Source organism: Mangifera indica, chromosome 14 (genome assembly GCF_011075055.1).
Source record: "Mangifera indica cultivar Alphonso chromosome 14, CATAS_Mindica_2.1, whole genome shotgun sequence".
Lineage (NCBI taxonomy): Eukaryota > Viridiplantae > Streptophyta > Magnoliopsida > Sapindales > Anacardiaceae > Mangifera > Mangifera indica.
In genome coordinates, this window is record NC_058150.1 from 7,171,688 (window position 1) to 7,185,242 (window position 13,555).

Consider the following 13,555-nt stretch of genomic DNA (forward strand, 5'->3'; position numbering starts at 1 on the left):
AAGGGTATATTGTTTTTGGTAATGGATGAAAAACTAGGTAATATGAATATTAGGCTGCCTCAGTAGATGGAAAACCAGCATGAAAATTGAAAAAGTAGAGAAGGTTTCCAATGGTAGTAGTAGGTGTGGTTCAGTCGCATGCTGCAGGCTTTTCTTTTGCCACAAAGCTAGAGGCTGCATTTTCATAATTTTCTGAACAAAGTATTGAATATAAAATCAATCAGTTGAAACGAAGACCAGAAAAAGATGTGTTCTAGATTGAACCAAAGTATTGAATTGGAAACTAGTATGATTGTTTAAATACCCGAAACACTCAGATAATTTTGATAATTTCCAGCATTTCTTAAATAAGTTTTGGCTGATGAACTTCTCAATCTGCCCCAAAGATGTAGAAAATAGGGCAATATATACAGTCAACATTTAAGATAAGGTCTGAAACTGTACATATCTTCCATTAGTTACTGTTACTGAGAGAAAGTCTCTTAATCTCTACTCCAAAATTGCTAAAAGGAAGTAGCAGAGAACACAAGAAACCCGTGTTTGTTTGGACCGATTTGTGTACTCTGACATAACTTTTAATTACTTCACAACCAGAGAACAACTTCTGAAAAGTTTCATCAAACCCCAAAAAGAGAATTTTCACGACATAAATTTAATGAAATCTCCCTGTGGTGGTTTCTTTGTAGCAGCCCTTCCAGTATGATCCTCTTCTTGTAATATCTAGACTCATCTCTCTTGCCCAACTTTCTAACTTCTCCATCACCAGGCCTTGAACCACTTTGCCGAGCGACAAAATAAAGCCAGATTGATGTCAAAAGTATTGCATAAAGCCGGCCCCATAAAATTGTAAAACTGAGACTTAATAGAACCAAGATTATGGCATAGTTTAAACAGGAAGAACTACCCATGTAGTCCTTTTTACTTCGCTTCGCCAGACTGCTGTTATTCTTCTGGTTTTGTCTCTTTAGTTCTGATAGTAAAGTACTTGTTGAACGAGATGACGATAGTGATGACCCCATTGATGATTGAGAAAACAATGCTGGATTTGTTTTGATTCCTTGCAAATTAAGAGAATCAACTGAATTATCACGATTCACTGATTTTTCATGCATCGAAAAACTATGACTTGATGATGACTTAGATGGGTCCTCCTGGCTCAATTTTTTTCTATCATGGACTCTTTTAGCCTGTAAATTATATAACCCGGAAGTTAACTACAAATCTTTGATCATCCGAAATAATAAAAACGAAAGCCAAAAGCACTACAAGTATATATATGTATGAGCATAGAATAAGATTAATGAACTTACCAATATTGTCTCAAACAGAACAGCCTTGATCACCTTCGAGAAAGTTTTCTGTGAAGGACGACAAATCACCATGGAATTCTTAGAAACCTGTGAGCACTGATCATTTTCTGAAGCCGAATATTTGTCAGCTGCTATATATTTTAAAGTCTGCTTTTCTCGGGAGCTTTCAGTGCCCCCTTCAGTCTCAAGCACCAAGTCCATGTCAACGACAGGCCTAAAACAAAGCAGAAACTTATTTCTGGAATCGTTCTTCATTCTTTGTCGAAAGGCGCGGAAAAATTGCAAGCAAAGGCACAATAAATAAGATTTCTACCAAAAGAACTTCCTGTTTCGATCTAAACAAGAAAGTAGAATGAAATGGAACAACAACTACGACAATGTTTTGTGGGTTTTATGAGAAGTTTTTTCGTGTTAGGGCCGGCAAGGTGTGTTTGCAATAAATGGGCTTGTTTAGTTTGTATTTATGTATGGTAACGACAGGTAAGAAGAAATAACTCCGTTTTGTTATCCACAGATGAGCATTATGATTAATATGGTTGGTGGTGGAATTGGTAATTGTAATTTAGGAAGGTCTTTGAATAGCCGTCCATACAAATTTTTGACTGGGTTGCCGTCTATTTGCGAAGTAAGAGCTGTACTGGGATTTCATTTTTCTGTTTTAGAACGGACAATGCATCATTTCTCAATGCCGTCTTGGTTGAGATTAGAGTTCCGATGAGATTTGAAGCATCATAATGTTTTTCACAGTACCTTTCTCAGCAAAACTTGTTTACTAGGTCCTAAAAATGCATGACAGATCCAGTCATAAATAATAAATATTATTTCCCCTTCATCAACATATATAAATTTCACCATTGATCTTTATGCTGATATTGCCTTCTTCCTATGTTCACTTTAGGTGCGTTTGTGGAATGATGCTTGAACATCATACACCCAATTACTTTGTCTCTTAATTGTTCGCCTAATAGTTTTAAAGGTCCAACCCACCTTGTAAAATAATAATAATAATAATAAAATGATTTTATATAAACATCCTTGTTATAAAAAAATATAAATATATCTATTTTAAGTTTGTAAGTGTGACATAAAGATTAAGCAAAAATAACATATCAGAGAGTTTGTTTTTTTTTACCTACACATATCAAATATAGAAAATATCATATTTTCCTTGGTGTTTGATTCATCACTAGGTATTATCAAAATTTATTTCAAGAATTATTTAAAAGTTATTTCTCTTGTATTGATTCATAATCACAGCATATTGTGAGGTATTGGTTTAGAAAATAATTTAGGTATTTTTTTACTGTTGATTTCAAATTCATAGATAAATTAAGACTGATTATACTTTATGTTTTTTTTATAATGGATTTTATTCAAAATTTGGCCCGTGGATTTTGCCCTCTACATGGAAGGGATTTCCACATAAATTATGTGTTCTTGTTTATGGTTGATGTATTTTATTTAATGGACGCAATTGATATTTTCTATGATTGATTTACTTAATTATTTTGCACAATTAGATTTAGGGTTTGTAACTCTAACAAATGGTATTAGAGCCTAGGTTAATTGGCCATGTTGTTAATTGTGTGAATTAAGAGGAAGGTTCAGATTTATGTTTTATGGTTAAATTGTCAGCTATCAATTATTCTATTTGGAAGTCGATGATGAAGAATTTGTTTTATTGCAAAGATTGATTTGATCCTATTAAATAAGGATTTGACAGACCAGTTGGGATATTTTAAGATTATTAGGAAAAACTACATAAGAAGGCTTACATGAAATATTTGGCAATAGGTAGAGTTTAGTGTTTACCCACATATTAAACAAGAAGTCGATGCACAGGTTGTGGAAGAAGTTAATGCACATATATGTTTGAGAGGAAGAATGTTCAAAATACAGCCTTTGTGGTTAGACGATTGGTGAACTTGAAGTTTAGAGAAGGACAATCCATTGCAAATCACTTGAGTGATTTTGGGGATTTGGTGAACTAGTTGGGAAACATGAACATTCATTTAGATGATGAGTTAAAGGCTCTACTTCTCTTGAGTTTTTTCCAAATAATTGGGAGACATTAGTGGGGTCTTTTAGTAACTCTGCTCCAAATAGTAGAGCAACTTTGTAGATGGTAAAAGTTAGTATGCATAATAAAAAGACTAGATGCAAAGATATGGGTATAGATACTTCATAGACTCTTGTCATATAGAACAGGGGTAGAATTAAAAGTAAAGGTCCTAAGGAGCATGGTAAATCCAAAGGCAGATCATAGTCAAGAAGAAAATTCAACCACTATCACTATGGCAAGAAAAGGCATATTAAGATAAATTGTAAGGCTTTCAAGAAAGAATAGAAGAATTAGAAGAATAAGAAAAAGGAAAATGAACAAGATACAATTGCTACTATATCTGATGAATATGAAGAATTATTAGGAATTTTTTAAAGGAACAGTGCAATCTTGTCACTGAAAGTGGTGTTGATACCGAGTAGATTATTGACTTAAGAGCTTGTTACCATGCAACACCCAAGAGAGATATTTTTTTCCAATTTACAAGCTAAGAAAAATTGGTAAAGTGAAGATAGACAATACTAGTTATGCAGATATAATGGGAATTGGTAAGGTGCATACACAAACTAAGTTAGGTTACACATTGACCTTAAAAAATATGCGACATGTATCAAGTATGTGTTTCAATTTGTTATCTACTTATCCTTTGGATATTGAAGGTTGTCATACAATTTTTGGTGATAAAAAACGGAAGCTCACAAAGGTTCTATAGTGATGGCTAAAGGCAAGGCTCACCATGGATTACACAAAACTCAGTTGAAGCTATTTAATGATAATATGAATGATGAACTAAATGTAGTTGAAGAAAATGCTTCACCGGACATATGGCATAAAAGATTGGCTCATATTGGTCAGAAAGGTTTGTAGGTATTGGCAAAAAAGTCTCTTATTCCCTTTACCAAAGCTATGAATTTAAACCCTTGTGACATTTGTTTATTTAGCAAGAAACATAAATTCTTTTTTAGTAGCACCTCTAAAAGAAAAGAAAATTTGATTGATTTGTTTATTTTAATGTATGTTGTTCCATTAAGACAAAAAGTATAAGTGGTAGTAGATATTTTGTGACTTTTATTGATGATGCTTCACAAAATGTATAGGTGTTTATTTTGAGAACAAAAGACTAGATTTTTGAGTATTTCAATAAGTTTTACCTCATGGTAGAAAAGGAGGTAGTCAAATCTTTGAAGTGTCTTCACATTGACAATAGAGACGAATACACATCAAAGGTGTTCGAGAACTATTGTTCAAAGAATGACATCAGACACCTTACATCATAATAGTACGGTTGAGAGAATAAACAAAACCATCATTGAGAAGGTCAAATGCATACTTAAGATGGAAAATCTACCTATGCTATTTTAGGGAAAAGCATTTTACACTGCCTATTACCTAATAAATAGATCTCCATCAGTCCCTTTAGAGAATGATATTCATAAAAAAGTATGGACTAAGAAATATTCTAGTTATTCTCACTTAAAGGTTTTTGGTTGCAAAACCTTCGTGCATGTACTTAAGGAACAAAAATAAAAGCTTGATGATAAGGCCATTTCTTGTATATTGTTGGGCTATGAATATGTAGAGTTTGGTTATAGATTATGAGATCCAAAGAAAAATAAGATTGTTAGATCAAGAGATATAGTGTTTCATGAACATAGGATACTACAAAAGTTAGAGAAACCTGAGAAGTCAAACACAAGCAATTTTTTTAATCTTTCACTAATATATCTTTCAATCAAATATGTCATAGAAGGAGAGTTGAATGAAGAATTTTGGATAAATATTGAGTCTGAAGTAGTTTATATGGATGATGCACAAGTAAAGGGTGTTGAGTAAGGCGAGCTATCTCTTCCACTTCAAATTACAAGGTTTGAGCTAAGAAGATCTCTAAAAGGGTATATTCCATCCACTAAATATGTTAATTCTGAGTATATCACTTTTGTTGAAAAGGGGAAACCAAAATGCTTCCAAGAAGCTCAGAGTCATAAGGAAATAGTTTAGTAGATAAAAGCAATGCAAGAAGAGATGAATTCTTAGGAAAAGAATAATACTTATGAGTTGGTTGAACTTCCTAAGGGCAACAAGTCTTTGAAGAATAAATAGGTATTCAAGCTGAAGAAAGATGATGATAGAGTTATCAAACATAAAGCTCATCTAGTGGTGAAAGGTTTTAATTAGAAAATAGGGATTGACTTTGATGAGATTTTTTCCCCTGTCATGAAGATAAGTTTTATTCGTGTGATTCTTGGTTTGACTAGTCTTGAGCTTGAGTAGTTGGATGTAAAAATTGTCTTCTTTCATGGTAATTTAGCCATAAGGTTTTGAATTTAAAGGAAGGGAACACATGGTTTTCACGCTGAAAAAGAGCTCATGTGGCCTAAAATAAGCTCTTAAAGAATTGTACAAAAAGTTTGACTCTTTCATGGTGAGTCATGGGTATACCCAAACTAAGGCAAATCATTGTGTGTATTTCAAATTGTTCCCTGATGGTAAATTTGTGATCCTTTTGTTCTATATGGATGATATCTTGATGGTAGAACATGATCTAAAGTGATTAATGACTTGAAAAATAAGTTGTTTAGTTCCTTTGACATGAAGGATCTAAGTCAAGCACAACCGATTTTAGGCATGCAAATTACTTGTGACAAGAAAGCTAAGAAGTTATCATGTCATAAGAGAAGTATGTTGAGTGGCTTTTAGACAGATTTAATATGAAGATTATTAAACTAGATAGCACATGTTTGGCTAATCATTTTAAGCTTGGCAAGACATCTTGTTCTTTACCAAGGAAGAGAAGGAATAAATAGCAGTTATTTTTTACGTCTCTGTAGTTAGGAGTTTGATGTATACTATGATTTGCACCCAACCAGATATAGTTTATGCAATTGATGTCATTAACAAATATCTTTCTACGGAACAATTATTGAGAAGTTGTGAAATGGATCTTTAGATACTTGAGAGGTAGCTATAATACGTGCTTGTGTTTTGGTGGCTCAAAACTAATTTTGAAAGGGTATACTAATGCAAATATGGTGGGTGACCTTGATAGAAGAAAGTCAACTTCATAATGTGATTATTTTTTTAGAGGGAGCTATGTCATGATAGTCTAAACTACAAAAGTGTGTTGTCTTGTCTACGACTAAAGCTAAGTATATTGCTACAATTGGAGTAGGTAAAAAGATGCTTTGGTTGAAAAGATTTCCCTAAGAGTTAGGTTTGAAGAAAGATGAGTATGTGGTTAACTATGATAGTTAGAGTATTTTGGATTTGAGCAAGAATGCTACATACCATAGTCGTACTATGTATATAGATGTGAGGTACCATTTGATTCATGAAGTGGTAAACAATCAAGAGATTTTATTGAAGAAGATTCACACTGATAAAAATCTAGTTGACGTGTTGACTAAAATAGTAACCTAAGACAAACACCAATTATATGGCAAGATTATGAGACAAAACTCCAAGTGATGTTGAGGAGCTAACATTCTTCCTATGGGTTGTAGGGGTAGGAGGGCGGGAAATTGTTGGCCTAATGACCTTGAAGGTCCAACCCACATGATAAAATAATAATAATTAAATAATGAGATGAATTTACATTGATGCCCTTATTATAAAAAGATATAATTATGTATGTTTTAGGTTTTTAGTTGTGACAAGGAGACAAAGCAAGAATAACATATCAGAGAGTTTGTTTTTCTTGCCTATATAAATCAAAAATAGAAAATGTTAGATTTTTCTTTGATCTTTGATTCATCTCTGGGCATTATCAAGATCATTAGGGTTTATTTCAAGAATTATTTAAAGAGTTATTTCTTTTGTGTTGATCCACAATCACAAAATATTGTGGGTTTTGGCTAAGAAAATAATTTGATTATTTCTTAACTATTGATCTTAAGTTCATAAATAACTTGAGAGTAATTGTACTTAATTTTTCTTGATAGTAGATATTTTTGGAAATTTGGCTCGTGGTTTTTTCTTCTACACTAGTGGGTTTTTCACGTAAATCATATGCTTTTGTTTTGTGGTTAATTTGTTTTATTTCTTGCATGTAATTAATATTTCCTATGATTGATTGAATTATTTAATTTGCATAATTAGACTTCGGGTTTGTGACCCCAACATTAATAACCCTTCACCTTTTGTTCTAACTGCATTATTAGTTTAAAGGAAAGTTTGGCTTTTAATTTGTAAGTATAATGGAAAATGAAAGGCAAGCTTTGATCCCCATGGACAATAATTCAGCTAGCTTGATATGGAACACATTGTATTAAATTTGTCTAAGTGCAGTTTGAAAATTGCATTTCTCATACATTTATTTCTCTAAAGTGATTTTTCTTAAAATCCATTTTTATACTTCCTTAGAGCATACATATCACTATATAGAGTAGTGTGATCATTGATATGATAATGTTAGGAATTAAAAAAAAAAAAAAACACACAACACCAAAACCCACAAATAATATAGAGCAAACTTAAAATAAAGAACACCCAAATATTTGATTTGATCACAACCAAAGTAGTCTACTCTAGAACCCAATCAATAAATTGTGTTTAACTATGTGACTTTTAGAATGAGAAAAACGACAAAACTCCTTACTACCACTCAAACTTTAAGACACTTAAACTCAAAAAATCCATAAACCCAAAAAGCTAAATTATAACCCTTTAATGATCACTAACTATTCTATGGGTATCTTACTATTTTTTGGAGCCTAAGATAAAATATTTTATTTATAGGAGAAAGCCCCTTTTAAAGTCTAGTAAATAAGTGATATATAAAAAAATATATGTATTTGTGTGTGCATATGTGTTTAAAAAAAAAAAAACCCTTACATTTTTTATAAACAAAAATTCAAAGCACAATTTCAACAAATCCTCTATTGACTTGAATCTTTAACCATTTTGATAGTATCTATAAACTTAATTCACTTTTTAGCCTTCTTCACTTCCATTAGAGGAACTAGAAAGTCTTCATCTTCAATTATCTTAGCAATTGAGCCTTCATCAACCATGTACAAGTGTTTGCTGATCCTTTGTCATCACAAAATCACACTAACATTCTTTTACACTATACACAAATAATTTCGTCTTATGAATATATGCCCACAAGAATCTAATTCACCCAAAGTAGTTAACTTATAGTTAAAACTCAGAATATATCTCACATGACAAAAAGTCAAAATAAACACCATTTTCAAATCTAAGGCGAACACTCTCAATGCCTTTAGTTTGCACCTTCTCTTTGTTGTCAACCACAATATCAATAAAAATGTTATTCTCTTGCAACTCCTCAAAGAATTTCTATAATGCAGACATGGATTGAAGTAACAAAATTTAAAACTTAGCCTTTTGATGTTTGAAATTGTGGATGTCATTTACACAAGTGTCATAGTAAAGTCATCATCAACCATAACAGTTTTACCATCATTTTTTTCATCATTCACCTTGTTGAAAGCAATTATATTCTCTCTCAATTACTTGCAGCGTGCTTGAATATGTCACCTCTTACCACAATAATAACACTCTTTGTCTTTGTAATTTTTGACTATTGACTTAGATCTCCATTTAAATTCACCATCTCTCTCTTGATTTCTCCCTTGGTTAGAACGTTTCACGACTAGTGTACTATCTCCAACTGAGAAGTTATCTATTCTCATAAATCTTTCATTCTCATACAATAAGATAGCCACACCATTTAATTTAAAAGTACATTTACCTGCTACTAAAGTCTAAATCAAAGGTTTATAAGATTTAGATAAAGATGACAACAAGAAGAAAACATTATGACCATCTTCTAACTCTTCAATGGATCCAACTAGTAATTGAGAAACTAGTCCATTTAAATTATTTAAGTGATCATGAAGACTTGTACCTTCTTCAATCTTAAAAAAATACAAATCATTTTCAAGTAAATATGCATAAATGACCTCAACTTGTCCCACAAACCTTTTGTTATAATCTCAGTTTACACATTATATTTTAAATCTATGGCAAGATTCAATCTAATGGTACTAACTTAAATTGTACATTCCTATGATATCAAATTATTTTTCTATAAATAAAGAATCTCAAATTTAGAAATAAACAAACATCTTGACATTTGGAGATATATGTTTGATGCAAACTAAATCTCAAACTCCCCTCATGAATCAAACTCTTCCTCAATTCAAGTTTGTCTACTTTCAAGTCACAAACCTCATTTTAATACCACCTATTTTTCTAAAAATGAATGAGTAATCTTGTGTGCATAAACAATGTGCACAACTTTATAGACAAACAATAGCGTGTTACTATATAATTAAACAATTTTAAATTAAAGATAGAGTAACACACGATGATATGGTGACATATCATTATTTGCACATAAGTTGTATATATAGTTTTATTTAAAAGAAACCATAAAACACCCAAACTTACAAATAATGAAACATAAGCCTTAAAAAAAAAAACAAATATTTGCTTCAACTCTATCTAAAGTGCTCTTCTTCAAAACCCAAACAATAAATTGATCTTTCAACTCTGCAACATTTAGAATTAAAAAAGCTACATAACTCATTATTAATACTCAATCATTTCGTAAACACTTAAACTCTTAAAGCCTAAAACCCTAAAAATCTCAAAAACACCCTTTTAATGGCCAATATTGTTTTTATTGGTGTCTCACTATTTATGAGATGGTCCAATTTAAAATAAAATAATTTATTTATAAGGGAAAGTCTCATTATAATTCTAGTAAACAAATAATGTGAAATATGTATGTTTTTGTGTGTGTGTGTGTATATATAACCTTTAAAAATTTAATAAACAAACATTTACAACACAATTTTAATAGATAAAATTATAGAGATGTTAATGTAACTTGATGGTAGAGAAATTAATGTTGCTCAATTAATACACAATCACTTAGAAATGTTTATTTTATAGATGCTTTTAACAATATGACATTTCTTACGAAAAGTATAAATTCCTTGTACCCAAAGAGACATCTCACAGTCAAAGAATGTTGAAACATATTTGATACTTAGAAATGATTTTTAAAATAATAAAATGTCTTCTCATACTTTGACTAATAAAATGTATGGCATTGAAAACACCTCAATTGTACCTTCTTTTGAGATGTCTTCTTATACTTTGACTAATAAAATGTATGGCACAAATTGGTTTTTAAATCCTTATCAAAGTAGTTAGAGCACCCACCATATTCTTGTCAAATATCAGTGAGACTATATCTAGATATTTATCTATATATACTTGGAAAAAAGTGTAATTTGCAAAATTGCATCAAATTTTCTCATGTAGAGATGTATGAATCCCTAGATATTTATCTATATAGATATTTGCATATAAGTTATCTATATATCTAGAGCACCCATCAAAATTTCTCATCTAGATATATAGATATTTATCTATATATACTTGTAAAATGCATGTCAAGATAACACTAGTTTCAAAATAAGGGTCAACCTCTTATGAAATCGATTGAAATGATGTTCTCATTGCAAGTAAAAATAAAAAAGTCATCTTAGTTTAAGAATTTTAAATTCATGTAATTCAGCATATATTCTCGTTATTATCGTATGTTTTTATGTTCACGAAAACCAATATCTTGCTATAGATTTTCCTGTTTGTTTTATACTTACAATATGTTGGAATACACGTCAATTAGTGTTAACTTTCAAATCAATGCAGCATGAGGAGTAATATATACATTAATATATAAAGATAAGTGTAAAATCAATTATGTTTTTGGATTAAGATCTCACCAGTAATTATATTGAGACCTTCGGTAAAGACAAGTTTTGATACTGACAAGTAATATTTTGAATTTAACACTATATTTGGCTTTGGACACAAAACCGACTGACAATGCACATGACGGTAATTGGAAAGGGAGACAGTAGAAATTAAAGGTCAAGTAATAATGGTTCCAGATCTATATGAAGTCGGGTATAAAGACTGAGCCCATATTTAAGGTTTTTGAAGTCCAATAAGACATTGTAAAGAAAGGTCCACATAACGACAGGCTCAGAATAACCAAAGGGAGAGTTAGAAACAAGTAGACAACAATGATTTGGTAAATGAACTTGAAAAACTCTCTTTTAAAATACCAACCTGTCAATATTGTTTGATGTGTGGGGTAAAACCTACCCCATCAAGAATTATACCTCGAACAGTGCAGTTGTTGCATGACAAGTGTTTGATGTGCACTTAGCATCCCCATGATTTGTCATATAACTATAAATATGTATACAACTCATGTCAAAAGCATTGTAGATAACTCACTCTACCTAGATGCATCCAGTCAAATAATACAAACAGGTAGATTCCTACCCAGATATAACAAGAAGGACATATCTCTTTTAGATAAGGAGAGATGTGTGTCATTTTATTGTATCCACACATCCAACATTGAATAAGATATTCCGATTGTCGAAATGAAAAACCAAGTATAATCATCAATTTGTTGATAAGATAAATTGTGCTTCATTAAATGTAAATTGATTGAGTTGATTAGATAAAATATATCACATTAAATATAAAGCAGTGACATTACATCTAACCATCTCAAGCAAGTACAAAATATGACTGTACACATATCTACTTAATTTGATGGATAATCAGATGGATTCATCACTCTCAAATAAAGAAGTTAATATCTTTGATATATCTACTAACAAACGTCAATGACCACTCAAAATTGTGGTCACAATAGGAGTGGGTCATTACTCAATCCAATTCTGTTCAATCAATGAATATTAAGGATTATCTAAGATGGACATTAAGTTTGTACCTCAACGTTGAAATGATGTTATATAATGAAAAAAACAAATTGTACAATAATCATATTGTTGCTAGGTAGAATTCAATCTCTAATGTTTCATCAGTTGAGTGGTCATATTAATGTCTTATTAGAGGTCATTCTTGGTCTATATATGAGTGGTCATCGTATTATAGATAAGATGTGAATTTATTCACTACCAACATGGTGAGAAGTCTATAGGTCACACACAATAGCTCGTAACAATGAATCCTAGTTTTAGAAGTCTTGGGTTAAGGCGAATTAGGTTTGATATATGCATTATCGATTTCAAGTCTTATAACAATGATTTGGTTTAAAGTATAACTATTTATGCTTAAAGGACCAAAATGCAATAGCCCGAAAATAAATGGGTTGGCATGGAATTATGAGGAGTTTACTTTATCCAAAATGGATAAAGATAGATTGAACATTGAATAAGTGTCTATAATTGATAAGATTGCATAATGTTATATTTTTACTCCTTAATACTTAGTCTTTTATGTTTATTTTATGCCCAATTATACTTATTAAGTTTACGTTTTGATTTAGGTAGCATTTGGAAGCATTTGAAAAAAAAAAAAAAAGGGAATTAATTTCACAATTTCTGGACAGTCTTGACGTGTCTCCGTATTTTAGGCATAATTTTCTCATTCGAGCTCCAAATGAGATGATTCAAGATGCTATGGAAAGCCAAGAAAGAGCTCTACAACTTTCATTTTTAGGCTTTGTCTAGCACTGATCGAATCAGGGTCGAATCGGGCTTGAAGTGGCTATACCTACACTGGAATGTTTCTTGTTCTATGATTTTAGTGGCAGATCAAACGCCTGATATTTTTTTTTAGAAGTCTCCAGGTTGTGGACGACTTTCACAGTTGTTATATTTTTCTTTCCTATTTAAATTAGGACTTTTATTTTATTTTTTTTATTTCCTATAATTAATGGGAATATCCTATTATTAGAAGACTCTAATTACCTGTAGGAGAGCTTGGAGAGGGCTGAAAATCTGCATATTAAAAAGAAAAACGCAAAGAGACAGGAGGGACAGAACAACAACTTTTTTTTTTTGTTTTTCTCTTCTCTTCTATGCATGCTCTTCCATGGCCCTGCGTGGCTGATTTATTTGGCTTGGTCAAAGGAAACTGAAACCTCAGAATTCATAAACTGTGAGATTCAATTAGTTTTATTGTTCAATTTATGCTTTGAGTATCGATTGTTCTTCTGTGTTTGATTTATTTTAATGGTTATTTTGTTTGATTGCTAGGAGGTCTACTAGTTAATTATTCATTATAACCTACTACTAGATTAGATATCAAATCCGTAATTGTTTGATCTTTCTAATCTATGAAACAACTAAAGGTTAATGATTTATTACGTTAGCGATTATTA

General features: G+C 31.2%; 1 protein-coding gene across 1 annotated transcript; it reads right to left on the reverse strand.

The window, feature by feature from the left end:
- Positions 1–317: 317 nt before the first annotated feature.
- On the reverse strand, positions 318–1,694 carry LOC123197046 (uncharacterized protein At5g23160-like). The gene is made up of 2 exons (XM_044611228.1): positions 1,311–1,694; positions 318–1,187 (listed from the first exon to the last, which is right to left on the reverse strand). The coding sequence occupies exons 1-2, from the start codon at positions 1,563–1,565 to the stop codon at positions 618–620; spliced, it is 825 nt and encodes a 274-aa protein (XP_044467163.1). The 5' UTR covers positions 1,566–1,694; the 3' UTR covers positions 318–617.
- Positions 1,695–13,555: the final 11,861 nt, after the last annotated feature.